Source organism: Filicampus tigris, chromosome 19 (genome assembly GCF_054856515.1).
Source record: "Filicampus tigris isolate MCC_2025a chromosome 19, RoL_Ftig_1.0, whole genome shotgun sequence".
NCBI lineage: Eukaryota > Metazoa > Chordata > Actinopteri > Syngnathiformes > Syngnathidae > Filicampus > Filicampus tigris.
This window is the reverse complement of record NC_141235.1, coordinates 1,534,421-1,560,630: the sequence shown is the minus strand read 5'-3', so window position 1 is coordinate 1,560,630 and position 26,210 is coordinate 1,534,421. Positions and strand designations below refer to the sequence as shown.

The window sequence follows — 26,210 nt, the reverse complement described above, 5'->3', positions numbered from 1 at the left end:
GGATCGTCTCATCGTGGTTGCACCCGCTAGCTTGTCTCTACGAACGTTTTGTCTAGCGCTACAATACTGACCGCACAAGGACACCAGCGAACCAATGTGTGACAGGTGAGCTATTTATAAAACAGGTTTGACCCAAAAAGATGAAACGCTTCATGTCTGGGGGGGGGCTGCCCGACTACAGTATAACCCTAACCTGCCTATGTTGCAGCGGTTTACAAAGACTTTGCTCACACCGCCCCCGCCCCCCGACCAGACAAATATGTCACAAAAGCAAGGCCTGCGGTTCTATCGTCTTCCTCCCAAGTCTTTTTCAAAGGTCTCGGAGCCATGTGTGATGCAAGAAATAACCGACGAGCTGACTAATAGTTTAGTAGGCTGAAAGGAATCCCCACACAAACATACCTTTGAGGCTGAAGCGTAACAGCCTGGAACAATTGTATCCAGCACGACTCCTTTTCAACATTTCTCAGACGGTTCAAGAGTTCCAAGAGTTAAGAGTGTTCTTGAGCTATTTTCAACACTTTAGTGACAGGCGACGTGAGGACAGGCCAATAGTACGGAGCTGTTAAAAAAAGTATGAAATTGACCATATCTGGATGCACGAGGTTTGCGCCAGACAGCAACAAAACTTAACACTAGCCCAACACTTAACCCAAAGTCTAGCCCATAACTTTCCCATCAATTCTTAATCGATTGTACGCCTCTGTACGCGAATATTGTACATAAAGCAACTCTCCTGGAAAGACGTCCAAGCAGTCGCTTCTGTACAAGACCGCCAGATTTATCAAATGAAAACCTCAAATCTCAAAGCGCAACGAATCGAGTCGAGTAACAATGAGACATTACAAATGCGGGAAAAAACTGTGAGGTGAAAATGCGGCAACAAAGCCAAGGGGGAAGTCACGCTTCAAGGAAGCATCTCCCGCGTTCGTTATTCCAGGGTCGCCCCCCGACCCTTTCCCCACCTCCAAAGATTCCGCCATAGATTGCCCGTGAATGCCAGCCAGAAGCAAGGCAGCTATTCATGCGGCCGCTTGATTTAAGCACGCCTCGCTACACAGCAATCAGCTCGGCCCCCTTCTGCCTCGGCAGCCGCTCAACTTGTCTGACGTTCCGACGCAAGATGGAGACACTGCCAAAAGTTCCAATTACAATACCCGCTGGTGGGAGAAAGTAAAAAAAAAAAAAAAAAATGAAACAAGGCAGAAAAAATAACAAATACAAACTATATTAGCTTGAGGGGTGAGTGGATTTTGCTGGTTAAAAAAAAAAAAAAAAAAAAAAAGTCTGCCGATTCAACATCATCGCCATTTGCTGTCCGGTAATGAGCCCGCCGAGGAAAAGGCGTCTTCTGTCGAGCTCCAATCACATCGTCGGGGCTTTTTATTTCAATATCTCGCACAACTGTCACACAAGCTAGTGCCTGGGCGCAGCTCGGCTAACTCTAGGAGGATGTTAACAAGACAAATGAATGAATAAATACACCGCTAATGTGTTTCGGTAATGTTAATAACGAATGAACGCTAGACTGCTGCTTTGACAGCGCCCACGATTCGGTGACAGGCTCGTTTATTCTTTACCCAGCATGCAGTTCTCAGAATCTTTCACCGGTCTGCCGTTATTAGTTTGGATTTATCCCCCCTCGATATGCCGTCAGGATTGAGCCATCAAGCATGATGATCCCCCTTAATCTCGCCACATCTCGCTCTCCTTTTCACCCCGTCACACTCGCCTTCCGCTGAGGTGTCTCCTTCCTCTGATATATGTCTTCTTGGTTTATGTTGTAGTATTTTTTTATTACATTTTTGGATTGTTAGTACTGTTTATAGTATATCGTAGTTTAGTATAGTTTATTTATATAAAATATATTTCATCATATTTTTTCCCATGTTTGCGTGCTTTTGTCATGTCATTTCCCCCTCAAATATTCCAAGTCATATTTTTGTCGTTTTCACGTATTTTTCCATGTGTTTTTGCAACTGTTTTTTTTTTATTTTTTTTTTTTAGTTTTCTACAAATAAAGTCGAGTTGAGTTGAGCAAGATGTCGATCATTTGGCTGGCTTTCAACTAGGCAAGCGTATGTAATGTTTGACCACTCCCATTGGCAAATGGCCTATTTGATTTTGGCAAGGCCGCGATAACACGGGTAGGTTTGGGATGAGTAAGTCGCCGAGCATGTGCACACCTGCACAGGTATGCGTACGCCGTCTGATCGCATCATCGCCTGTCTCGCTCAAGTGGCCAAAACCTCCAGGACAGGAACAGGGAAGCACGCTGAGAGCAAAATACGTGTCGTATCGAATTTCTTCCGAAACAAAACACTGGCACTCCGACAACAACTACGACACCGACTTGGAAGACTGAGCGTTTAGAAAAAATAGATAAAATCAAAAATACGCAACAACAAGACACACATCAAAACCAGAGCCAAGCAAATCCGATGGAGTTCAGGTGGGTCTCTCCCGGAACAAAAATCAAATAAATTGGCGGAGCTTTAGTGTGGTTCTTCTGACTGGCCCGGCCAACCTGAAAGCATTGTTTGGAACACAACGGCAGCGTGACGGTGGGGCGGGGGGTGGGGGGTGTGGAGGGCACGTCGCCAGACACCTAAAAACAGAATTGAGCAGATACCCCGCGTCCACCCCTGCAAAACCTCAAAGAAAAGCCCTTCTCCTTTTCTAAGGGGGCTGCAAACAAGAATTCCAGGCAGCTTAAGTGCTCTCTGGAATCACTCAGCATTCAACAGCACCGTTCAAATTTGACTGCGACGGTGTGTTCATCCACAACTTGAAATTGTTCCTTAGGGAATTCAAATCGTCTCTCCGGTGAGAAAAAATAAATCACCAAAAGGCAGACCATTTCGAAAACCCCAGGCCAAACCCTAACACGAACCCTCAATGCAGTCCCTACTGTAAAATAACGAATCGTATCACTAACCCAAGTACTAAACTCAACGAATTATTTTCATTGAGCAAGTTTACTCGTTCGGGTCATTGCAGTACTGCTTGAATTGCAAAGTCTTTTGTGGTGCTGAAGTGCTAGAAAAGTGTCAAACTTGACTGTAGCAGCACCATACCGAAGCACTCCAGTTCAGAGTTGGCATGCGACGGACTTTTGAGTCTTTTCTAAATGACAATCCAAAGAATAGATGGATTGTGGAAACGGTGTTTTAATGAATCGAATAAGGCACCCAATGCAATTACAAGTTTTACAAAACATCAATCCACAACTTCCACCACCACCACCACCACCGAAGAAGAAGAACCCTGACCCCGAACGCTCGGCATCGATTGGTACAATTGACACGCTCCTCGACATTAAGCGACATGTTTTTTTTTTTGTTTGTTTGTTTGTTTCCTGAATGCCTGACATGAGCATTGTTAGCAAGGCCCCGGTCTCGCTTCTTCTGCACAATGCTGCCCGTCTTGCTTTTGTTCGTGCATGCTGCGTACTTGTTTGTGTCTGCGCGGCTTCAGACCGCCGCATCTTATGAAAGGCAAAAATGCATTCACCTTCTTCTCAAAAGGTTGTCGTCTTGAAACTTCCTCGCAAAAGGGAACAGACCTCTTGGGAATAACAAAGAGGGTTAGTCATAGGGACGGAAATGTGATTAAGCCCACACAGTTATGGGAGCAACAACAGCCTACACTTTACTTTAGAGTTAAACTTTCAGAAAATGTTCCAACGGCTAGCAACACGGCTTAAAATATTCATTATCTACAGTAATTGGGTTTCAGTTACTCCCATCCAGTGCATGCCTTCACAAAAACAGTTGTTTTGTACTTGCTACATCTATTATTTTTTTATGTTTGGTTAGATATTCTGTATTTTTTCAGAATTTAAAAAAATATATATTTGACATAATATTTTGGTTCTGTATTTTTTTTTTTTTCAATTTCTTGCTTTTTTCACTTTTTTTTAAGAATGTCTTAGGTATTCTATTTTTCTGCAAAATATTTTTGTATTTTCCCCTGATATTGGTGCTTTTCTTTCAATATTTTTTCTGATATTTGATTAATTTTCCATCTAATATTTTTGTCGTATTTTTTTTTTTCTAATAATCTCTTTACTCTATTTAACATTTGTTTCATTTAGCCAAATGTGTTTGGACTGTATATCACATTTTCTTTGCCTCATTCCATCACTGCAGCCAAACTGTCATCCCCATCGACGCCATCCACCCCCTGTTGTATCCCCGCCTCCTCCTCCTGGCTGCACCCCCGCCCTTCCCGTGCCCTCAGCCCAGTGCTAATTGGTAAATCTGTTGAACCATGCCAGAGCCAACAATGAGACACCTGGAGTTCTGTCAAAACAAGTTTCCCTGTGAAACAGCCTCCAGTGTTAATACAGTAGCACAGCCAGCCGCCGGCCGGCCAGCTGAGGCGGTCGGCCAAAGTTTGGACTACGGCAGAGGGGGGGTGGATGGGTGAGGGGTCCCTGAAAAAGAAGCCCGCTGTACAGTTTGTCAGCAATAGATTGGATTATTGATGCCACTTCAAAACTTTGACCTTTGAATTGTTAACGTAAAAGCCGCTAGTAAACCGTGATTACCGCATTTTTCCGACACCTACTTAACGCTGCCGCATGGGAGAAACGAGTTCAAGTTGTTGTCGGCCGTGACATGTGACGCCTGCGACTCGTCCTGCGCCTGACGAGCTGTCATCCGAAACTCCAGTCACGCCTTTCCACGGCGGGACGTGAAAAAGTGCGCTCGTGTGACACCGATGCACACACACGCAAGACAGACAGACAGACAGGCGGGCACACCCAAACGTGATCCTGCCTGACCTCGTCAAACAAGTTCTAGCAAAGACGTATCGCATGAGAGCCAAGCCAAGGCGGCCAAGGTGACATGCGGAAAAAGCAACATTTCCTCTTGCTTGTCTTATTGGCACCGTCAAGTAGCGCGGCAAGTCAACAAGCCCGTGACCAGCCAAACGATCCCAGGAGGACGATCCCTAGTCAACCCCTCCGGGACTGATCAATCTGTATTGAAGTACTCCACCTTTGAGGCAAACGGGGGACGGGGATCTACACTGCATTAACTCATTCATTGTTTTGAGTCGCAAATGTAATTCAACTGTTTAGCGCCACCTACAAATATACTCGTCAAGTCTGTTTTCCCAACCGGTGAGGAGGGGCTCACCCAGCTTGTCTGAGAAGGTCAAGTTTGTAAAGCACTGACCGCCATGACTAACAGATCCTTGTAGAGCGTGATGTTGGATTTGAGGTCAGCACAGCTTTCGAGTAGATGATCAAGAATAGGGGAGGTGAATCTCGGCTGGTCACGGCGATGACCATGAGAGAAATGGCAACATTGGAATTTGGGCAAGGTTAGGAACAGCACACTCAATCAAACAAGAGTATGTATCATTGTAGGTAGTACAAAGTGTGAGCCGCCGTCGTCGGAAAAATCGAATTCCGCCGATATAGTATTAAGCGTTTAATTTTTGGGGGGCTGTTCCACAAACACAACGGCAACCAGTGACACACTTCAACGTCAGGCATGAGTCTCCCAGTTACGATGACTAGGCCCAGTAATGATGACTGGATGATTGTTTTTCTTAAACAGACTCAGGCTCGGGGCTGAACCAGTTTCTCTCTATTATAGTCGTCATGGTAATCAAAGCCGTACCGTGCAGTGGCTCGTTTGCATGAAACGATAGCGCCCGCTCAAAACAGGCTGATTTCAGGGGAGCGTAAAATATGGGATGAATGGGTGCATTTCAACAAAAGCACGTCACAGGTGTCTTATGAAGACACACGCAAACTGTTACTAATTGTGGGGGGCGGCGAGAAAATGTGCACAATAGGTCTCCTTTAAATGTACCAGCAAGATCACGCAGGCATGTTAAGTACAAGGCAAAAAGCGTGAGAGGGGGAGTGGAAAACACACAGAAAGAGAAAATATCAGACTTAGTTTGGTTATGAAAAGAGCTGAAAAAGCCCAACAAGCAACAAGAAAGCAGCAGCAACTGATTGAGCAACAAGCAGAAACAAAGGGGGATTATCATTATCACCATGATCCCAAGATATCATTCATTAATTCTTTTTTTTTTTTTTTCCAAATCATCAATTAGCAGGTGTTAATTTATGTGGTGTGGAATTAAAAAAAAAAATCCAGCATGATATTTTGGGGGAATTCAAAGGTCTCTCACCAAATGAAATTGGTGAAGGCTCAGATCTGACTGTCCAGGGAATTCCCAGCAGAAGGGCCCCTGAAAGGCAAAGATGGACGGTCCCAAGTCACACAATTATATGAGCTCTTCACACACACACACAAACGCACGCACGCACGCACGCACACACACGGACCAGGATTTATGCAAAAGCAACGCGTTCTCCCTGCAAAATCCCACATCCCCTTGCTTTCTGACTTATTCAAACGACGAGCTCGTCTCTCCGGACTCGGCCTCCTCCGGGGTGCATGTCGGAGTCGCTTATTAAAGCTTTTACAGCCCAAAACCAGGAGAAAGACCGCGCTCGTCGATGGTTACGTCGCTGTCCGCACCGGCTGGCTGCTTGTTAAAACAATATTACATTCTTTAGTACATTACGGACATTTTGCTTGCTTTCTGAGAAGGGAAGAAGAGACTGTGTTTCACTGCTACCGCCAGAATTTGGTGGAGAAGAAAAAAAGTTCACAAAAAAAGAAAATTAAATGAAAATTATACCATTCATGACTAACAAAAACACAGCCATTAAAATTGGTCAAAAATCCCCTCAAAGAGCAGGTTCAAATAAGTGACTGTTGAATCCCACACAGGTTGAGCAGGTTAAAAATGAACTGCCGTAAAAAAAAAAAAAAATAAATAAATAAATTGCACATGCAAAAGTCCCAAAAGTTGTGCTGGTAAAAAGCATAAGGGGAAAAAGGCTACCGTAAACCCCCCAAAAGTTCCATAGGTTCAAATACATCTCCCATAAATGCCACATTAATTGCAAAGCTTAAAATGAGACTAACATAAATCCCCTAAAGTGGCGCAGAATCAATTAAAACTACCGTAAATGAACTCAAAATTGTGCAGGTTAAAATAATGAGATCATTTTTAATAGTTTGTCAACAGGGAAATTGCATACTACTTCAAAATCCTCAAAAGTTGGGCAGGTTAAATTAAGACAGCCGTAAATTGTGGCAAAATTTTGCACAGGTTAAAAAAAAGAAAAATGAAATGCTAACTACCATAAATCCCCTAAAGTTGCACTGGCTAAAATAAAACCAATAAATCGCCTGCCATTTTTTTTTTTTTTTTTTTTTTAATTCGTTTGCTCACTGTGCATATGCAACATTTGCACGGGCCCAGTCAGTCCATTCGGGCTACCTCGGGACATCCACAAAAGAACAGCACACCCGATCACATCCTTGTACGTGTTGTTGAGCGCGCAGCTGTTGGTGCGAGTCATCGCAACCGGCCCTCGGGGGGTTAAGTGCAAGTGCAAATAGAAGCCGGTGATCTCAGCGCCGAGAAAGCAACTTGTCGGATTGCTTACAGGCACCCGAGTTGGTCAGTACACGAAAGGTTAGGTTGCTTTTCCTCGGCCCTTTTCTCTCGCTCGCTCTTGCCAAATCAATCAACTGTACGCACTCGTCGTTTTTTGGTTGCTATGCCATAATGTACGGACACATCAATACAAGGACTGCTCGTCTTTGCAAAAGAAAAGACGACAAGGATCTACTGTATTTACTGGCCCTGTTTTATCTGAGAGGACACAAATGGGCAGTGAATCCAAGTGGAGACTCTATGGAGTGTATAACGTTCACCCACAGGAACTACACACCCACACACACATCGGTCACTACATTCTAACACCTTCCGCAGCCAATCTATTGGTTTCTTCAAAGCAACTTTTGTCAGTGGAGCGAGTAAGTGTGAATATTTGGTCAGTTAATGATGTTGGGAACTATGATATTAGGGAAGAATGAAGATTTCATTCCGAAGATGTTCTGGGGAAGTGGACCTCAATTGAAAGTGTTCCATTAAAGGACCAGCGTGACTCTTTTGGTCATTGTTGTCTTGCTGACAAAAGTCAACACAGAGCGGATTGTCTGCGTCTAGACAATAGCCTCAGGCCCGACAGGGCGTCTGATGACATACAAGCGCAGCTCCCCCACCCCCGTGATCTCTTGAGCAAACGTCTGCGGAGGACGGCGTGGAACAGATGAGCATCGGCACTGCGCGAACGTGGTCAGGGCGCGTGGGTGGTGTGTGCCCACCACGGGGTGGTTCATTAGCAACATCTCGCCAGTCTTGAGCAATTGTCCCGGCGGTCCAGGTGCACGGCCCATTCAGAGCGCAGGAAGTCCCCTTTGTCCCGACTGGAGAAAGAAGTGGCAAAGGAAGGTGAATTTGATCCGGCGACTGTCTATTCACTCGCTGACCTCGTGTAGCAGTCACATGACCGTCCAGTCCCGCTCAGAGTTCAACGTCCTCCTAATGTGAAAGTGAAAGGTGCTGAAATGCTGGGAGGTCCTGGCAGCCATAAAAATGTCCAGATTCCATCGCTTCCTCTGCGCTAATTACCATACACTCAAGGTGACGGGGGATGGGATCTGATGGGGGTGGCGGTCCCCCCAAAAGTCCCCCCAACCCCCCCATTTCCTCGTCCCCGGAATCTTTTTCTTCGCAACCTTGACGACACAATGACACACTCACCGAGGCGCAGTCGGGAAATGGTTAACACTCCAGCCGTCCCCTGCTGCCAGTGAAAGCCGGCAAAACAATGGAGACATTGTTGGCCTCTAGACGTTGACGCCGTGAGTGTGCGCGAGTGCGTGCGCGCGTTCACGCTCCTGCCCCAATTCCGAGAGTGGCAAATTAAGCAACAACAGCCAATCAGAATGTGGAGTCGCTTCTATCCACGCCCACTTTCCCGTAAGCAACAAACCATGTCATTGTGTTACTTCAGCGAAAAATTTGGAGAGATTTGCGAGAAAGATTTGAGGTGTTTTCATTTATTGGAGAAATAACTGCTGGCAGTTCTGCTAAGGTTTCATTTCATTACGGAGATTTATGGTTTGCATTTTGTTTCCTTGCCGTCAATTTTTACACTTTTTTTCCAACTCTTCAGCAACTCAGCATTGCAACAGCATTCACCAAAAGAATCAACAGAGGCTCTGAGAAAATATGAAATGAAAAAGTATCAATACAGCTGCGAGAGATGACAAAGCAACAAGTTGTTTTTGCCCTGAACCTGCGGAGCTGCGATTTTCTTGGAATTTCTTGGAATCACTTCCTCAACAACCAACACCCCCCCCCCCCCCCCCCCCCAAAAAAACATCAATAGATGGATAAATATTGTATAACTTGCAGCCAATGGCGTAAAAGTTCATCGGCGGCAGGTTTGGAGGCTGCCCGCGGGGTTGGTCAGGCACTTCAGAAAGGTCTCGCCTAGCCCCCTTTTGAGCGCACGGTAAACAGGTTGCGGGCGGTGCGCCAACTCCGACAGACGGGCCGCCATGAGGTCACTTCCTCTTTTCTCCACTGATACGCCAGCCTTACCCTCTCCACTGAATGTGTGCCCACAATATTTTTTTTTTTATCTTTCTCCACACCGTGTCCACACGAAAAATGCCATCAGTATCATGCCAAACCAACAAGTGGTGCGAGTTCTAGTTGGGATCAACAAAGTCGCTTGCGAAAAAAGCACAAATCAGCCAAGTGGGCATTCTACGTCATGTATTAAGTATTTATTTCTCTCACTTCCCAATAACAGGTCTTCCCATGTGACTGTCCAGCCAATATAACAAATAAGGTTAATTTCCCTTTAGCAAATGAGTAACGAACATTAATCAAATAATCCATTTAACTTAAAAGGTCATTAAAGAAATGGACAAGATTTCATATCACTCATATTTCTGTAGAATTTTTGTAAACTGTAAATTCAGAAGTTTGGCTGTCCCTGTTTTGACAAATGGTAAACCTAGTATCAAAATAAAAAAAATAAAAATAAATACTGTAGTAATGCTCTTCAAATAACGGTTGTGTTCTGCAGGATTTGCTGTATGTTGACAAAATTAAAACTAAAGTCTACCAGCTACATTTGCCAATGTCTTTACGACCCCAAATGCAAGTGCAATTTTTTATGATTTTTAATAAATTGTTGCACCCGTTCACCTGCCCAGCGTGTCCAAATCTAAACGTGTTTTATTTACAGTCGCCTCGATCTCCGCTCCCGGTCATTTGGCCGTTTGTTAGCAACACTGGAGCCGGCCGGCCGGCCGGCCCTTATCTCGCCGGTCAATCGGCGGCGTCTTATCGCGGCGGGAGCAGCCCTGCTACAAACGCTCCGGGCGGTGCCAGGTCAAGGTGTCCGAGTATTTCCTATAATTTGCAAACAAAAAAGGAAACCACTGTTGACAGCACTTATTGATAAGGGGATCACGCAGAGGCACGAGGAGGCCGGCTCGCAGTCAAAAGATTGATTGAGTGATACGGGCGGGGGTCCACGCGGGGTTAACATTGGCACGCTGTCCACGAGAATCTGTCTTTTTTGGGGGGCTTTCCCCCCCCCCCCCCGCCTCTTCTCTTTTCCAGATGCAACAGAGTTGGTATGATGCAAACCAGGGAAACATTCAATCGCACCTCCTTTGCAGTCAAGAGGTTGATAGCGGAGCAGGAGGAAAGAAGGAGCGCCAACAATACAAGCTGCGTTTCACGTTCAATTTCATCACGCGCAGCAACAGCAACTTGTGTGTGTGCGCGCGTGCGTGCACACGCGATGCTGCAATGCCTCGAAGCTTTGCGGCCTGTGTGCTGAAGGGGAAAAGAACGGAAAAAAAACAAAAAACAAAACAGAACCTACTGAGTTATTTATCATCAAGTTCAAGAGTTTTTTTTTATTTATTTATTTATTTTTTTTTGGACCAAACAAAGACACCCTCAGAACTGGACATGCTCAACTTCATTAGCTTAGCTAAAGAAAGCTAAAGTAGCGCAATACTCTGAAAATTACGTCAATTCATACTTGACATACTTCACTTGTGTGCGAATCACTGATCGCCAAGGATTGTAAGTATGAAACTATGGATTTGTAGTATTCAGAGAGCAAAAATCTGCAAATAGAGAAGATCCACACTTTGGCCAAAAGCTGCAACGTCAGGATCCAACTCGACCACGCACTGGCATCGATACGAGAGCTCAAGACAGCAGAGATTGGCCAAATGAGAAAAAGAACGATTAGGCGATAATTGTTCATTTTCCCCATGTAGCCAAACGTCAATCTGGAGTTGTAAAGCAGTTATGTCGTTTACTTTGCACTTCACGCTCATTTCAAGACAAACAATAATCACAGATACAATGATGTCAGAAGCTCCTTTGTTACTGCACAAAAGTTGCAACTACAAGCAATAAACTTTGTTCCCAAACTCCATTTTGAAAGGTGTCGTAAAAAGCGGGCATGGAGGTTGGATGCGAGGCCCGTGGGCATTTACAGCCCGATGAGTCATTTTCAAGGAAAACAAGAAGCAGGAGTATTTACCTGCCTACGACCGCTTTAAGGACTCATTTTCAGCAACTCCTAAAATAACAGCGCAAGGAAAAGGGGCCCCGCTGAACCCGCGGGTTTAAAAATAACGCCAGCATCCAGTGGAAGAGAAGGAGCGACCCCAGCCGGTTTTGTTTTGTTCGCAATAACGCTTGCCGTCGCTCAAGTCCTTTGTCTGCCACACAACTTTTGACAGCGCTTCTGTTTCAAGTAAACAGCCTTGTCGACTCTCGCTATTTAAAGACGCCTCACAACACAAAAGGAGGCCCGGGCTTTGCCAAAGACGCCGTTCGTCCCGCAACGTAAAACCCAGTGTCCCGGTCCAATGTCAGATGTGACTCGCCGGCACAGGCCGTCGCGGCCATATTCACGCTGAAAAAGCTGAACGACCAATTCAACGATAAGACAGCCGCTTATTTCGCTGCCCCGTGGCCAAAGGAACGCTCATATAAGCCACCGCGCTGAGTCGTCAAGAGTCCTGTGATAGAAAACGTAATCAAATTAAACACGTTGTGGATCGCGATCCATTCGTTGCGATCGTGATTGTGACGGACACCACTCCTCAGTAGACTGCGGTCATACGACTGTTTTTTTCGCAGAGGACTAAGAAGATATGCCTGTGAGTATTGGGACGTGATCCGTTTCCATGTGTTGCTCAATTGTTTGTGTTCAAACAGACGCTGCTTAAAGGCCTACAGCACCGCGACACAGATGACATTTGTTAGCCCCTTCCGGGGCATTTTGCATTGTTTGTGAACATTAAGCTAAGCAAAGTTTGCTAAGGCAAAGCTATGACGTTGAAGCACTGAGTTGACTGCCACTCTACAACAATTTGTGGTTGCGAGTCAAATCTGAAAATAGTCCGAGCAAGCCGGGTCACCTGCATCTCAATTCGACTATCGTACATAATCAAATATTGGATAGATTTTAAATATCCATTCGCAGTAAATGTTTGATTTAGTTACTTCATTAACAAATCGGTTAATTTGTTGTAACTCAATTACAAACAATAACATGAGACAAAATAACGTTATGATAAAAGTCAACATATTTTACACTGCTCTCGGAATGACAGGTGGTTTCCTTTTTGCAAATGAAAGCTTTGCCCAGCACTGCTCAAATGACTGGGAAAGCACTTTGACAAATTCTCCATCCCAAACACAAAAACTTAAGGTGTCTAATTTGTCCGCAACCCCACTCTCATTGATTTTCCCTCTTGGCTGACCCCGGCGACCCCGCGCACAAAAGCACATCCTCGCACTCAAGCTCGCCGCCGACCTCTGGAAAACTTTGCGCCTTTGAGCGCAAACTAACAGCGAGGCTCAAGTGCGACTGGCCGCCTCCTTACATATGAACATGCCCGCGGTGGACGGATTGCTCGGTCCAGCCAGCCGACAACTGCCAGAGTTCTGTCCTGCATCTCCGCGGGTTACGGTAATCAATGCTGGACGATCGCCCACACGCAGCAGCGTTGCCTCATTCCCGAGCAAGCTATCGAAATGTTGCGCGGTTGCACCTGCCACACTCGAACAAACATGCATTTCTTCACCGCGTTGGTGAGGGGGGGGGAAAGGCAGCGACATTTTGCTTTTGCGGCTTACAGAGCTGGGAGGGGGGAAAAAGCAGTTGCTACTTACAACGATGTGTGCCGGTGAAGGGGACCTGGCATCTTTAAGTGCTTGTCTACTCTGAAGACCTCCTGGTTGAACATCTAGCAGGGGCCATTTCATCTGTAGGTACTGAATGGCAGAAAGGAAACAGAATGGAAAGAAGGGAACAAAACATGTTAACAATGCAGAAAGCAAAAAAGAACAACATAAAGTCCGACGACAAAAGGGAACATTTCTTTCCATGGGCGTGCAAACTCAAAAACAAGGATGGTGGATGGATGGTGCGCTTGAGTTCACAATCGACCAGTACGGTTGCACTGGGCTGGAGTTTTTTTTTGTCGGCACTTCTAAGCATGTTTGGCTGCTCGTAACGGTGGAGTAAAAGAGCCGCCTCTTTGAAGTTAATTGTCTCCAATTAACTTTTTTTTCCCCCCGTCCTTCCCTGCGAGCAGAGAGGGGAGGGGAGAGGAGGGAGCAAAACGAAAGAGACACTTTGCAAACACGGGTGCCTTTTTGCTCCTTTGATTAAGGTGCATTGTCCTAAAAGAAAAAAAAAGATCTTGGCCCAAGGACAACAGGCATAGCCCAACGGTCTGTTCTAAAAATAGCTCACAAGTGATGGGACAAAGTAACTTACTAAGACGAATTAAAGCAGAGGAAGAATGCTCACATTTACTTCAACTTAACATGGTATGCGTTTCTTCCAGACCTTATTTTGTTTAAAATTTAAATATATTGTGTTCAATGGAAAAAAAAAGCTTTTTCTTTTAAAATAGGTCATTTTACAGATGTTCATTTTCACCACGATATTTTGCCTCACGGTTATCATAGCGTCAGAGTGTCCCACGTGCCACCCCGACCAGGATAGGAAAAGTCGAGACTGGATGGCGGACCAATCCAGAAAATAAGGACTAATCGATCCATTCTTTCCAAATGTTGTGCATGAGTTTACCTGAATTAAAGCCGGACACGGTAAGGTGGAGGCTACACGAGCGCGATACGCTTTGTGACTTGACGATGACCTCACGTCATAAATGCGACTGTTGAGAGTCTTTTATTGGCAGCCATAAAGAAGTCCAAGCGTGGCGTCTCACCAGGCTAGACCTCCTGACGGCTCGCATAAATGATTGACCGGGCCCATGTCAGACGTTTCTCCCAAAGCCTTTCGCTCTCGCTCGCTGCGTCTCCGCATCACACGTTCACACGCAAACAGATAAGCAGAAACAAGGGTCATGTGAAACATCTGTCAAAATGCAATGACACGCTGGATGGACTATTCCAGCACGTCATACCTTTTCCCGGAAGACTATTCCCGGAAAGATTGCCTTTCCTAGCAAATCACGTTTTTCTTCCACCGCAATTCAATGGAACCTGAGAAAGTCACACGACTGCCGCCACACAACTAACTCTTTATTTGGATTTATATACCTCCCCTCCCAAAAAAAAAAAAAAAAAAAAAAAAGTCGGTCATTGCCTGTGTGGTGACGTCATGAGGACAAACATGCAGTTCTTATCAATGTCATGCCCACCTAGTTTGATAACTGGGCAACTGGATCCCAGCGCTTTTCTGAGACTTTAAATGTAGCACGCAACCAAATCATCGTAATTATTGAGAATTGCAAGGTTGAACGCTCCGCCCACATGCAAAGACAAAACCACAAATTCCTCACAATCTAGTGTGACACGTTTGTCTACAGGACTTTAAGTGCTTCAAATTTGCTGACAATCAGACAAAAACATGTCTTGTACGCATGATTTAGATTGTGTAACACTGGGAAAAAGTTCAACTTTGAAGATGAATCCCTAGAAATGTTTCATTTTTACTCATTTTTGACCAACCTCAAGTCTTGAAGTAGGTTGCGCTGTTTTTTTTTTTTTTTTTTTTTTTTTTTTTTTAAAATTGGGAGATGCACGATTCTGCCGTCTATCTGTATATGATTAGTTCAGATGGGGTGGCTTTGAAGGCCCCTGGGAGGCATTCTATGACTTGGGATGACTTTTCACTTGCAAATCAATTCAACTTAATTTACCAACGGGAAACGGACTTTTATGACTTCTCCTGAAATATTGAAAAGGGTGTCAGTGTGTGCTAGCAGAGGACCTTTTTGTTCCTTTTGACACACTGGCTTTTTTGTCCAAGTAATCATTTTATATCTTCCCACCATCTGACATCCACATGGAGAATTTTGCTTGAGGTCGAGATGGTATTGGACTGCCGGTGCGCATAAAGAGTGAGCGAGGCTCTTTGTTTATTTTGAATTCTGACCTTTTTGTATACATTGCCATACATGTGCAAGGCCAGGTTACATATCTTTTGGGTTGCCATCCTGCAGGAGTGCCCGCTAGTTTGTATGCACGCGTGTGTGCGTGTTTGAGTCAGCGCTGGTCTGAGAGAGTGTGTCACGACCCTTCCTGAGACTGTGTCTAAATCAGTGGTAATTAGCGGAGAGTTCACCGCAGGGGGCCTGCCAGTGGTCGATGCTGGAGGGAGTTATTGACTCCATGACCACGGTTACAACCCCTGCAAAAGGGTGGTGGGGGGGGGAGTGTTGCCTGGTGTTTCTCCACAACTCATTTATGACCACAAGACGGCTTTTAGTGCTGCAAAGCTGTCTTTGTTTATGCTTGTTTGTCCGTGGAAAAAAAGTGAACAGTGAGTGAAAAAAAGTGAGTTGAGGTCTGTCGGGGATTTATGGACCCCCTACACACCGGGAATTATTGTCACGACGGGGAAAGAGGAGAATGGTGGGGAGTGGATGGAAGGGAGTGACGGAGCAGACATGTACTCGATGCAATGATGCCGCCATGTTGGATGTGGCAAAGTGGCGCGGTCGGAAAGCGCGCTTCATTCATTTTCTGATTGGAGCTGTACCAACTATTTTACAAAGTCAATTTCTCTTGGGGGTTACCCTTCACTCAACAATGTCTTGTGCTGGTCTTTGTACCTAATACTATGAAGTCCCACATTTAGAGAATTCTTTCCCATTTAACTAAATTGCCCCAAAATGATTACTCTGTTTTTGGTTTGCTTAATTTTTCCTCATACTACGTTAGGGTGTGTAAGAGTTTTTTGCTTGTCCAGCTCCAGTGATTGCCATTATAAATTGTTCAACTGATGATATCAAAACAATTCATGCAAATCATTTAAACTTCAACATCAGTGCTCTTTATTTAAAAAAAAAAAAAATCTACATCAAGTCCACATTTCAGGATCGTTCACTGCACTTGTTTTCTTGCCTTGTTTATGAGGCAGATCGGCCACATGCAATTTGTGCTGCCGTACTGCAGCAACAAGCCAACATGCTCAATGAGGATTGCATGCATATGCTGTATGAATATGGAGCTGCTGCTGTCATCTGTGAGGTAATACAAGATGGGTGCGAGAGAGGAGCCAGCGAGTGAGGCCAGCGAGTGAGGCCAGCCGGTGAGGCCAGCCGGTGAGGCCAGCGAGTGAGGCCAGCGAGTGAGGCCAGCGCCGCTGCAGCGGAGGGGCAAACTGCAAATCCAGCCACTGGAATGTCCTGTCAGTGCATGTGCACGCATGCTCGCAAATTTGTCAACGCAGCTGTAGCATGAGGACATTCTGAGGGAGCGTGAAGGTGACACCCTCCCAAGAGTGGTACTGGGCCGGTTTGTGGGGGGGGGGGGGGGCATGTCCTAACAAGTGGCCCCACTTCAGCTCGCCGATTGCAAATGTCCTCGCACACTAATCTCTCCTGCAGCTTTTACACGCACGCCAAGGAAAACGAAGCCCTGGCAAGCTGCGCCTTTTCCGACCAACACCCTCAGCATCCTCGCCCCCTCCCCCCTTTCCCCCTCTCGCTCTCTCTCCCTCCAGCAACGGACACACTGCCTGGGCTTGAGTAGGCCACAACCTCTGACCCCTCTCTGCTGCTCCCAAGCCCCTGCCAGCTCCCCCCGCCCCCTACGCCCCAACCTGAAATTTCTCCCGCTATGAGGGGGCCTCCCGGGTAACTCAAGAGCCATTCCGAAGTGACAAATTGCTGCGGAGTTCCAGGATAACTCTCTCGTCTCCGCTGTTTCGCTTCCTGCACTCCCACCCCCTCAAACAACCCCCCACCAAGTAAGAACCACCCAGATTGCTTCTCTCTCCTTTTCAGCCCTACACCCCTTTCAGCCCCCCTCCCCAGCAGGCCCCACAATGGAACCTGAATGAGTCAATTGTCTCTGATGAAGTGAAAGACAACAGAGTCCTCCAAATCATTGTACCCCGATGAACTCAACTCTCGCCGGGCCAAATTTTTCACCCCAGGCAAACGAAAGCTTTTGGGTGGGAGATTGGAGTTGGGATCATTTCAGATTTCCGAGGCTACTTGCACAGGCGGTCCTCAGATTTAGGACGATACTGACATACAAGGTTTGGAGGTTATGAACGACTTAGTTTTTCCAGATAAATATGTACCGTAATTATGACTTTACGTCACCATAGATTAGTGTTACGTGTTCTTAGAAGATTCTTAGAAAGAGTCCCTGACTTCTCCATCATTTTTCCATCAATTAAGTGGCCATCTGATATATTGCATCACATGACGTCTGAAACAGAGGCCAAAGCACAGCTTGTTCGTTGTGGGATTACGAGCGAAGGGTGGCCGACGGATCAAACAAGCAGAGTTTTATACGTGACAATATGGCGCTCAAATTCTGATTCACTCTTCAGCAGGAGACCGTTGGACAGACGAAGCGTCCGACGGGCACCCCGGCCGCGGCAGCAATTTTAAATTTGGGCGGGGGCACAAGAGGAGGGGTGGGGTCGTAAACAGACAAATAGCAGCTTGGGTTTAGAGTCAGCATATGGATGTTGTGTGTCGCGACAGAGTACAGCAGAGCTCCAAGCCATCTGTCAGACATGGCTGACCATACACGATACACGATTGTCCGGAAAATTCATACTTGCGCAAATTATGCACACCTGAAAGCAACATTTGGAATATGTTTGGTCAAAGAGGCCCAGTGAAAACAAAAAACAAACAAAAAAACTCTCCGAGATGAGATTGACATGCAGATTACACCCAATCATACTGCTAGCGCTTTAAAGAGCTTTATTAAAGACTGACGAGATAAAGACGAGTTAGAGAAGCCCATTTAAAAAAAAAACCTCTGCGAGTAAACTACCCGCGGATTAACGGATTAACCCCACCAGTTTGACTACAATCTGATCCCTTTAAAAACACGAAGGCCGCGTTTTCACTTGATCTGTTTGCAGTGAGAGTTTGTCCTTCGTAGCAGGTGGAAGGGAAAGCGCAAACAACAGTTGTTGAGGACGGAACACTTAATTTGGTGTGCGACAGAGGTCAGGTCAAGCTTAATTCTTCCCCTTTGAAATCCCTCTGGGGTTGAAAAACAAACGCAGAGATACAGATGTTTTGGGAGAGGTCACTTGAAGAAAATTCGACGCAAAACAAGCCGAAATTTGGACAACATGGGCAGCTTTGGTCCGACTAATACACATTTTATGAGTAAATATTGGAGAGAAGAAAAAAAAAATAAAAAATACACCCCACCTGCATTGATAGCCCGAGGCACTTCGCAAGCAGGAAAATAAAGGCGGAATATGGGAAGGCCTGGGGTTTGTGTGCCCTGGGGCGAGAATGGGTCCATTGGGCCTATATCCACTCCAAAGCCAGAGTCACTTGGGGGGGTTGAGGGGTGGGTTCCGCCGGCCCTGAGCGCGCTCGGGCCGCCGAGCCGCTCCGATATCCACCAGCTCACGCTGCCTTCTTCCTTGCAGGATGAGCTGGGCCTGACTCTTACAAATAAACACGTATTCCGAGGGGGGATGCCCACGCGGCCTCTCCTGCCTCACTACCAAACACAGACTTGACTTGCATCTTAAAATGAAGGCGTGCTTGTCTAACTACACTTTTTAAGTTGCTCAACCTCAAATTTTCATTCGCTGCGGTGGACGTTTATATTTGTCAACTGGAATCCAACCGTTTATTGCCAACTGATGTATGGAAACACCTCAAGTATGTTGTGCAAAGGGTGGCCCTGGAAGTGGGTCTCGCAGATTTGTGAATTTCAATGACTGACAAATCCCCATAGATGGCGGCATTGCATCGCTTTGGATTTGAGATCACCACAGTATTTGAGTAGAAGATTGAAATTAGGCGGCGAACTTCGGCTTGGCACATCATCGATGACGGAGAGAAAAGTCCAAACCTCCAGAGTCGGACAAGGTTCGGCACCTCACACTTGAGCAAAGAATGTACATTTATGGCATAAATAGAGTAAGTGTCGCAGTCGGGAGGAGAAAGTGTGAGTTGCGATCGTGAGAAAAGATGACACAGTTGGATGTGAAAAAAACGCTATTGTCGTTCAACTCGAGCAATGCGGTGAGTCAGCGTCACTCACGCGGTTGGTTGTATATCTGTAAATGTTCGATTGCTGTCAAAAGTCCATTCTCAGTCTTGTTTTTCCGGTGAAAGAAGACTATACTTTCTTTCAGCACTACAAGGAACTGTGCTTTGAAAACATCTGGCAGTGAATGAGTTGGTATTTGTCAACTTGGACAGACTGCACCGAACGGCCAAGACAACAATATCTTGCTCGATTTCGATCCAGAGAAGGTTTCCAAACAGGAAAGACTAAACTGTCCATAGGTGTGAATGTGAATGTCCTTTTGTCTGTATTTGGACTGCCATTGACTGGTGTTCAGTCCTGGGTGCTAACCGGGGAGAGGTTCAAGTTCACCTGTGACTCTTGTGAGGACAACCACTATAGAAAATGGAGGGATGCTTGGTTGATGGTTTAAACCTTCCAAGTTTTTGTGCAACTTTTAAATCAAAGTGTTTCCCAAAAGGCTTCCAAATTGGACAGCAGTCTAGACGTTTCCAGAACCTTTCGATGCATTCCATTCTTGTTCTGTATCAGGTGCCTTTTTACGCATTATTTTAAGTCTCCATCAACCAACACTTGACTTTTGGCCCGACATGTCATGGATGTTTATCCTGCTCTCTTGAACATTGGTTCGTGAGATAAATACAGTTTCTGCTCTTGCAATGTTGACTTAACAGGTGTGGACAAATGTGCTAGTCAAACACCAACCCGAGTGACCAGTAAATGGTGAAGATTGCATAACTGCTAGCCACCTTGTACAGAAACTGGGCAAAACAGAATGGCTAGCCTGCTGGCTATTCTGATCTGTACAGCACACTATCCCTTTCAGTGTCAAATGATGTATCATATCTGTGCCATTAATCTGAGCGACAGAAAAATTCATTACCAGTTCTGAAATGATTAAGTTAGCTATGTCTGAATTTCCACCATTTTTAAAATCAACTTAACTGTTAAAATGAAAATTACGGCTGGCATCAGCCTCCCTTTGAAGCAATTTATCACACCTAACTTCATCTTTTCAACTGACACGTCACAGATTCAAACTACGGTTGTGGAGAAAATGGCTAAAAAGCCATTTACCTTGTTTTCTCAAAAGCTGCGCCTTGGACAATTGAGCTCGAAGAGTTTGTTTACTAATGTTGAGATTGCTAAAGCTCTTACTGCAGAGTAAATATTGTGTAATCGTCGAAAGGTCAATTTAGGATTCTTAAAATAGTTGAACTGGATTTGACTTGAAGATTTGCCATGAATGAAATCCATGACTCCACAAACTGAACGATCTAGTGATAGAACTTGACAAGACTGCAATCTACCACCTTCTCAATTAGACTCAGAGGAGTCAACAGTGCTCCATTTCTTCCAACTCTTCCCTGCCCCGTCCCGTGCCATTAGGCGTATTTTAGCCGCTCTATAAATAGCGACAGGGAGGATGGCGGGCCAGTAGGAGATGGCGAAGCTTCCATCAGCCTGACTAACGAACAGGCCATCGCTGGCACCTTTAGCATCGGGCACTGCCGCAGTGCCTCTCCTTAAGGTGCTTCCTCCTCCAACAGAGTCGCACTAGCTGTTCATCAGTGACTGCGATGCGCATGAAACCAGCTGGCCTTTGTAGGCAACGAAAATCACAAGGGTGACAAAACGAGCGGAAACTTTTTTTGCGTAAAGAGCCAAAGAAATTGTTGGCACGATAACTATCCAATAATGCTACCTAACAAAACACCAAATGGCAGTAAAACATGTTTGTGTAATTTAACTAGATGTTATAAGGTGATTAAAATATTTTTCTTGTGTAGATCAAACATTTTTTGTGTAATGCTGCTAACTATCCAAACTAAAAATAGCAGTCAAAAGATTTTTTTGAAATATGCTAACCAACATGAAAGCACAGCATTTTTCCTAATTCTGCAAGCTAATATCCAATCTTTTTTTCTTTTGTTTTTTTTTAATAAATCGCTCATCCTCAGAAGGTCACAGGTGAGCTGGAGCCAACCCAACTGACTTTGGGCATGAGGCGAGACACACCCGGCCGGGACTGATTGCCAAACAATCACAGCTACTAACTATCATATGGTGATTAAAATATTTGCATAATCCTCCCACTTAACAAACCACAATCAAAATATTTTTGACATAATCCAGTCAACTAACAAACGAACCAAAAGCATTCAAAACATTTTTGTGGGTGTGATCCTGCTTAGGCAACCGACAAACAATCAAAGAACAAAACTTTTTGGAGAAATCCAATTAACCAAACAAATGGTGATTCTGCTAACTTAAAAACAAAGAAGTGACGATCACAACCTTTTTTGACTAAACTTCCTCAAAAACAGGCCGACAATAAAACCAACAATAATAATGATTACTCTTAAGGTGTCCAAGTCTTCAAATCTTTAGTCATTGTTTTGTTGGCATCGGGCAAACATCCTTCACATTGTTAAAATGGATCGGAAACGGGTCCCTCGACTTACCTGCCAAAAAATGTTCCCTGTCACCGTGCAACACGGAATTTACCTGTGCTAACACGGCAAAAACTGGATTTACTGGTCCAACTTTGTCTTCAAAAGGCTGTCACGTTCATCAATTCCAAGCACCTGAGAAAACGCTGCAGTTTAGTGCAGAGGCTTTATCAATGGTAAAACCAACAAATAAACATGATTTTTCCTAAAGCCTTATTTTCAATGAAACTTTTTGTGACTTGTCAAGTAACTCGCTGGACCGTTAATTTACAGTAGAATAAAACGACAGTGAATCCCAATTATATAAAAATAAAACATGCTACTAATTACATTAAAATGTATTAAAGGTTGGGAACCGCTGTGCTCTGATGTTTCATGTTTTTTTAAATCTGTGGTGTCATCGATTAATTGACTTAGTCTTTTATCACATTTTAGTCGATCTTTCGTCATTCGAGTTTTTTACAGCATTTTAATTCATATTAATGTTTAAAATACTGTACAGTATTCATATTAAAAGCTGTACAAATATAGTGTGGATTGAAGGGCTATAACAAGAAGTACGCTCTTGGATTGTCAGCGCAAAACCGTCCTGATTGGACTGACCCACAAGATGGTCCTCTCGCAGGCCCTCTTTTTGGCGTAAGGCAAGACCAGGGGGCGGGTTGGGAGGAGGTCGTGCAACCCTCACCACAAGCTCAACGCGAAAGGAGGCAAGTTAAAAAGGTGAAGCGGCAACCGAGCTCATCTGAGGGTGTGAACTGCGGAGCGCCCACAGTCTGCTGGAGAATGCCGTTATTTGTTATAGCGCAACGAGGAGAGCTGCCCTTGATGTTTTTTTTGTGTGTGTTTTTTTTTCTTTTCTTTTTTTTGTTCTGCGAGGGTTCGCTGTGAATTAGTTAAACGGCAGACGGAATATAAGGAAGCTGCTCTTCACAGGGGAGACAATGTGTGCACTCTCAGGCTTCAACAAAGACATCCGACACGCCGGGAACGCCGCCGCGCACTATCACACGAATCCACCTACACATATTCATCAATCTCAAAGTATCACGCATGAGGCACCGCGCGCGCACACACACAGGCAATTAATCCTCATAAAAGCAACGCACCGAGGAGCAAACACGCTTTTTTGTCTCTTTGGCACCTGCAAGCAGTCCAGTCTGAATATTCATAAGAAATGACAGATCGCAACTCAAGACCCAAAGACAGCTTCAAGTTATGGATTCATTAACACATCTTTTATCAAAGGATTCATTTTATATTTTGCAGCTCGCATCATTGCTTAATCAAGATGTTTGGATGGCACCTTGATTCTCGGATGGACTTTTCCATTCAAAGAAAATTCTGAACGTAAATTCAGTTTGCTAGGTTTACTCTTCGACAAAGTTTCGTTGATATCGATTGAGATTTTTTGGCGTAATCCTCCTAACCAACCTGCAAATGATGATCAAAACATGTATTTAACGTATTCCCGCTCCAAACGGTCATCAAGTTTTTTTGTGCGTAAATCAGCAAACTAACCAATCAACTGAGGTCGAACAGAACATTTTTTGCGGGATTCTAACAAACACGATCAAATCATTGTTTCCCCGCAGAATCAAACAAAAAAAAAAACAGTGATGCAATTTTTTTGGGGCATAATTCCTCAAACAAATAGCAACCAAAAATGCGATCGAAACCAATTTTGGCCTAATCTCAATTACCTAGGAAACAGTGATAGACATTTTTTGCAACCTTCTTTTGTTACCAAACCAACCGAGAAATTAAGCTAAAACGTTTTTCGCGACAACTCGTGAACAAACTGCGATTTTTGCTTCTTACTCATAAACTAACAAAGTCATGATTAAAACATTTGTTTTCTGGCAATTTCCCAACTAACTTACAACTAGCTCAAAACTTGACCGAGCCAGTGACTTCCACACTTGCTTCTACAAGTTTTTTTGTTTCAATAACTTTAATGAATAAACAAGTAATAAGGGCCTCGGTTATTGCAGCTCATTAAAAAATGAGACAATAAGACTAGTCACTCTCGGGCCCGAGTTTTTCCAGTTTGCTCCCTTCCCCATTTCCTAACCTGACCCTATGACTCCTCTCCAAATTTGACTTTAGTATTATCACTTAATCACGAGACAATCCATCCTCCTCCGCTACACCAACATGCCAATTATTGACGAATCCGATAGGACACCTCCAATACTTGAGTGAGACTAATTGACTTAATGTGTGATATAATTATTTAAATAATGTAAATATTCTTCCTCCCCCGCCCACATTTGTTTCTTCAGGCCTTGCATGGCCAAACGACCAACTCCACCCAAGCTTATCTTCGCCCGCACCCGCCCCTGGACAAAAATCCCACGCCGAAGATAACGTGTCAATAATGAGCTCAGGCCATCTATTGATCAGCTTAATTTTGCATCTATTAGCAAGGGAACGGTTTGCTCCGGGGGCGAGGGAAGCTGGGCGCTAACACGCACCGACAGGCTGGATGGAGATCATTACAACTGATGTGTACACACACACACACACACACACACACACACACACGCTCACACAAAAGTACGTATGCCGTGATTGACATGGAGATAAGGCAGCAGAAGCTGGCGCACGCCTCCCTGCACACGGAGCTAATGATACACCAAAACATGCGCATATGCTCAAGTCTATCTAGGAAGCTGCAGCGGGGAAGAAGAAAAGCAGGCCACACTGCTTTTTTTTTTTTTTTTTTTGCTAATTGGCACAGTCAGACAAGGAAGCTCATATGAGAGAAAGTGAGCGAGAGAGCGAGAGCGAGAAGAAGCATTTAGTGGAGCACCTTGGCTGGCCTTAAGTCATTTAAATACTGGAAACGCAGAACGGAGCCAGGCTACGACCAGGATTTAGGGAGCCTTGGAAGCTCACCTAAGTGGCGCTCACTGTGAAAAAAAAAAAAAAGCATTTGTTTTGTCGCCATTTGCTTGCCTTGTGGAAAAAGCTGGGGTGACATTCCATCGCCTCCTCTTTTCTATAGAGCCACAGGGATTGACTAATTCCTGTTCAAATGGAAAGGGGGTGCCATTTTGGTTCTGAGGTAGATCATTTGTGCAACAGTAACTCAAAGGGCAAAAAGTGAAATTATATCTTAGTAGTCTATCTGCACTAAAACGTTTGCTAACTTCTGTCCAATGTGATGGTGGGACAGGCAGAGGCTACTTCCCGTTTCACGAGGATGAGTGTTATGAATAGACAGAGGGTGCAATTTTCATTCTGGGGACTCTTGTGATAACTTCTGGCAGGTGCAATTAATGCAAACTAACTCCTGGTTCGTGTAGGATGACAGTTACAAATCACAGACAGTGCCATTTGGATTTTTTTTTCCATTGAACCATTCACACTATGGTGATTTTTGAATATATCAACACCTGTATCTGGATCAGAAAGCAGACTCAAATCAGGAGCTCGCAGTTGTGATGGAGGCACAGAATAACTGCGGGATTGTAGAGGATATGGAGGGGGGGGCGGGTGTTCGCGCAAAAGTGATGTTGAAACCAATCTGCACATGTTACAAAAAACCAATGGGCTCTTGTCTTTTGCTAATATTTGGTACAGGATCAGACTAATCCCTGAATCATGGAGGACGGCGGTTAAGAACAGACAAAGGACCTTTCACACAAGATTGGCTCAAAGGGCCAATAAAAAAAATCCATTTGCACCTGTAGGGTTTTACTACTCTACATTTTACTTTTTTTTTAGCGGTTAGCTTGAAGAAGCCATGCCATGCATCTTCTTAAGTTCTCTCTTGGTGTGTCGCATGATTAGCTAGTCCTTTAGAGCTAACAATATTGTCAAACATGTATCTTATTCTTATGTTACGGAGGCGAGGATTAGTGACTCCAAGGAGTGAAAGTCCGGAAGGACGGCGTTTCGTCGCGCCGACTAGCCAACCGCAGCCCATAGCTGGTGCGGCGCACTTTAGTTTAGCACCTAGCATTAGCCAGGTAGTTCCCAAGCAGCCAGGAAAGCAGGGAGGCTGGGTGACGGTTTGACGTGGACGTGCATACAGCTGCTATTTCCTCGATATCCTGGGTCGGAAGAACTTGAAATCATTTTCACGCTGAGGCAGATATGATGACATCAACAAAAAGCATTACTGCTATTGGTCGAGAGAATCCAAATCCGCATACCTTCGACATACCATCAACCCCTCGGAGTAGATAAACCTGGATCATGCAGGATGACTGTTGCGAATAGACGGAGAGTGCCATTTTAATCATAGCGTGGATCATTCATGCAATGTTGACAATCTGCAACTTGATCCCGATA

General features: G+C 44.9%; 1 protein-coding gene across 26 annotated transcripts in view; it reads right to left on the bottom strand.

The window, feature by feature from the left end:
* tcf7l2 (transcription factor 7 like 2) overlaps window positions 1–26,210 on the bottom strand; it is a 91,275-nt gene that overhangs the window by 46,365 nt on the left and 18,700 nt on the right. For 16 of the 26 annotated variants that reach the window (XM_086017399.1, XM_086017398.1, XM_086017377.1 and 13 more), the window contains exons 4-5: window positions 13,123–13,224; window positions 6,160–6,219 (exon numbers count right to left, since the gene is read on the bottom strand). The exons of 3 other annotated variants lie outside the window; for them this stretch is intronic. In XM_086017399.1, the coding sequence (XP_085873525.1) occupies window positions 6,160–6,219; window positions 13,123–13,224 (162 nt within the window). The remainder of the gene's footprint in view (window positions 1–6,159; window positions 6,220–13,122; window positions 13,225–26,210) is intronic. 7 more of the 26 variants (XM_086017384.1, XM_086017400.1, XM_086017402.1 and 4 more) reach the window with 1 other exon arrangement.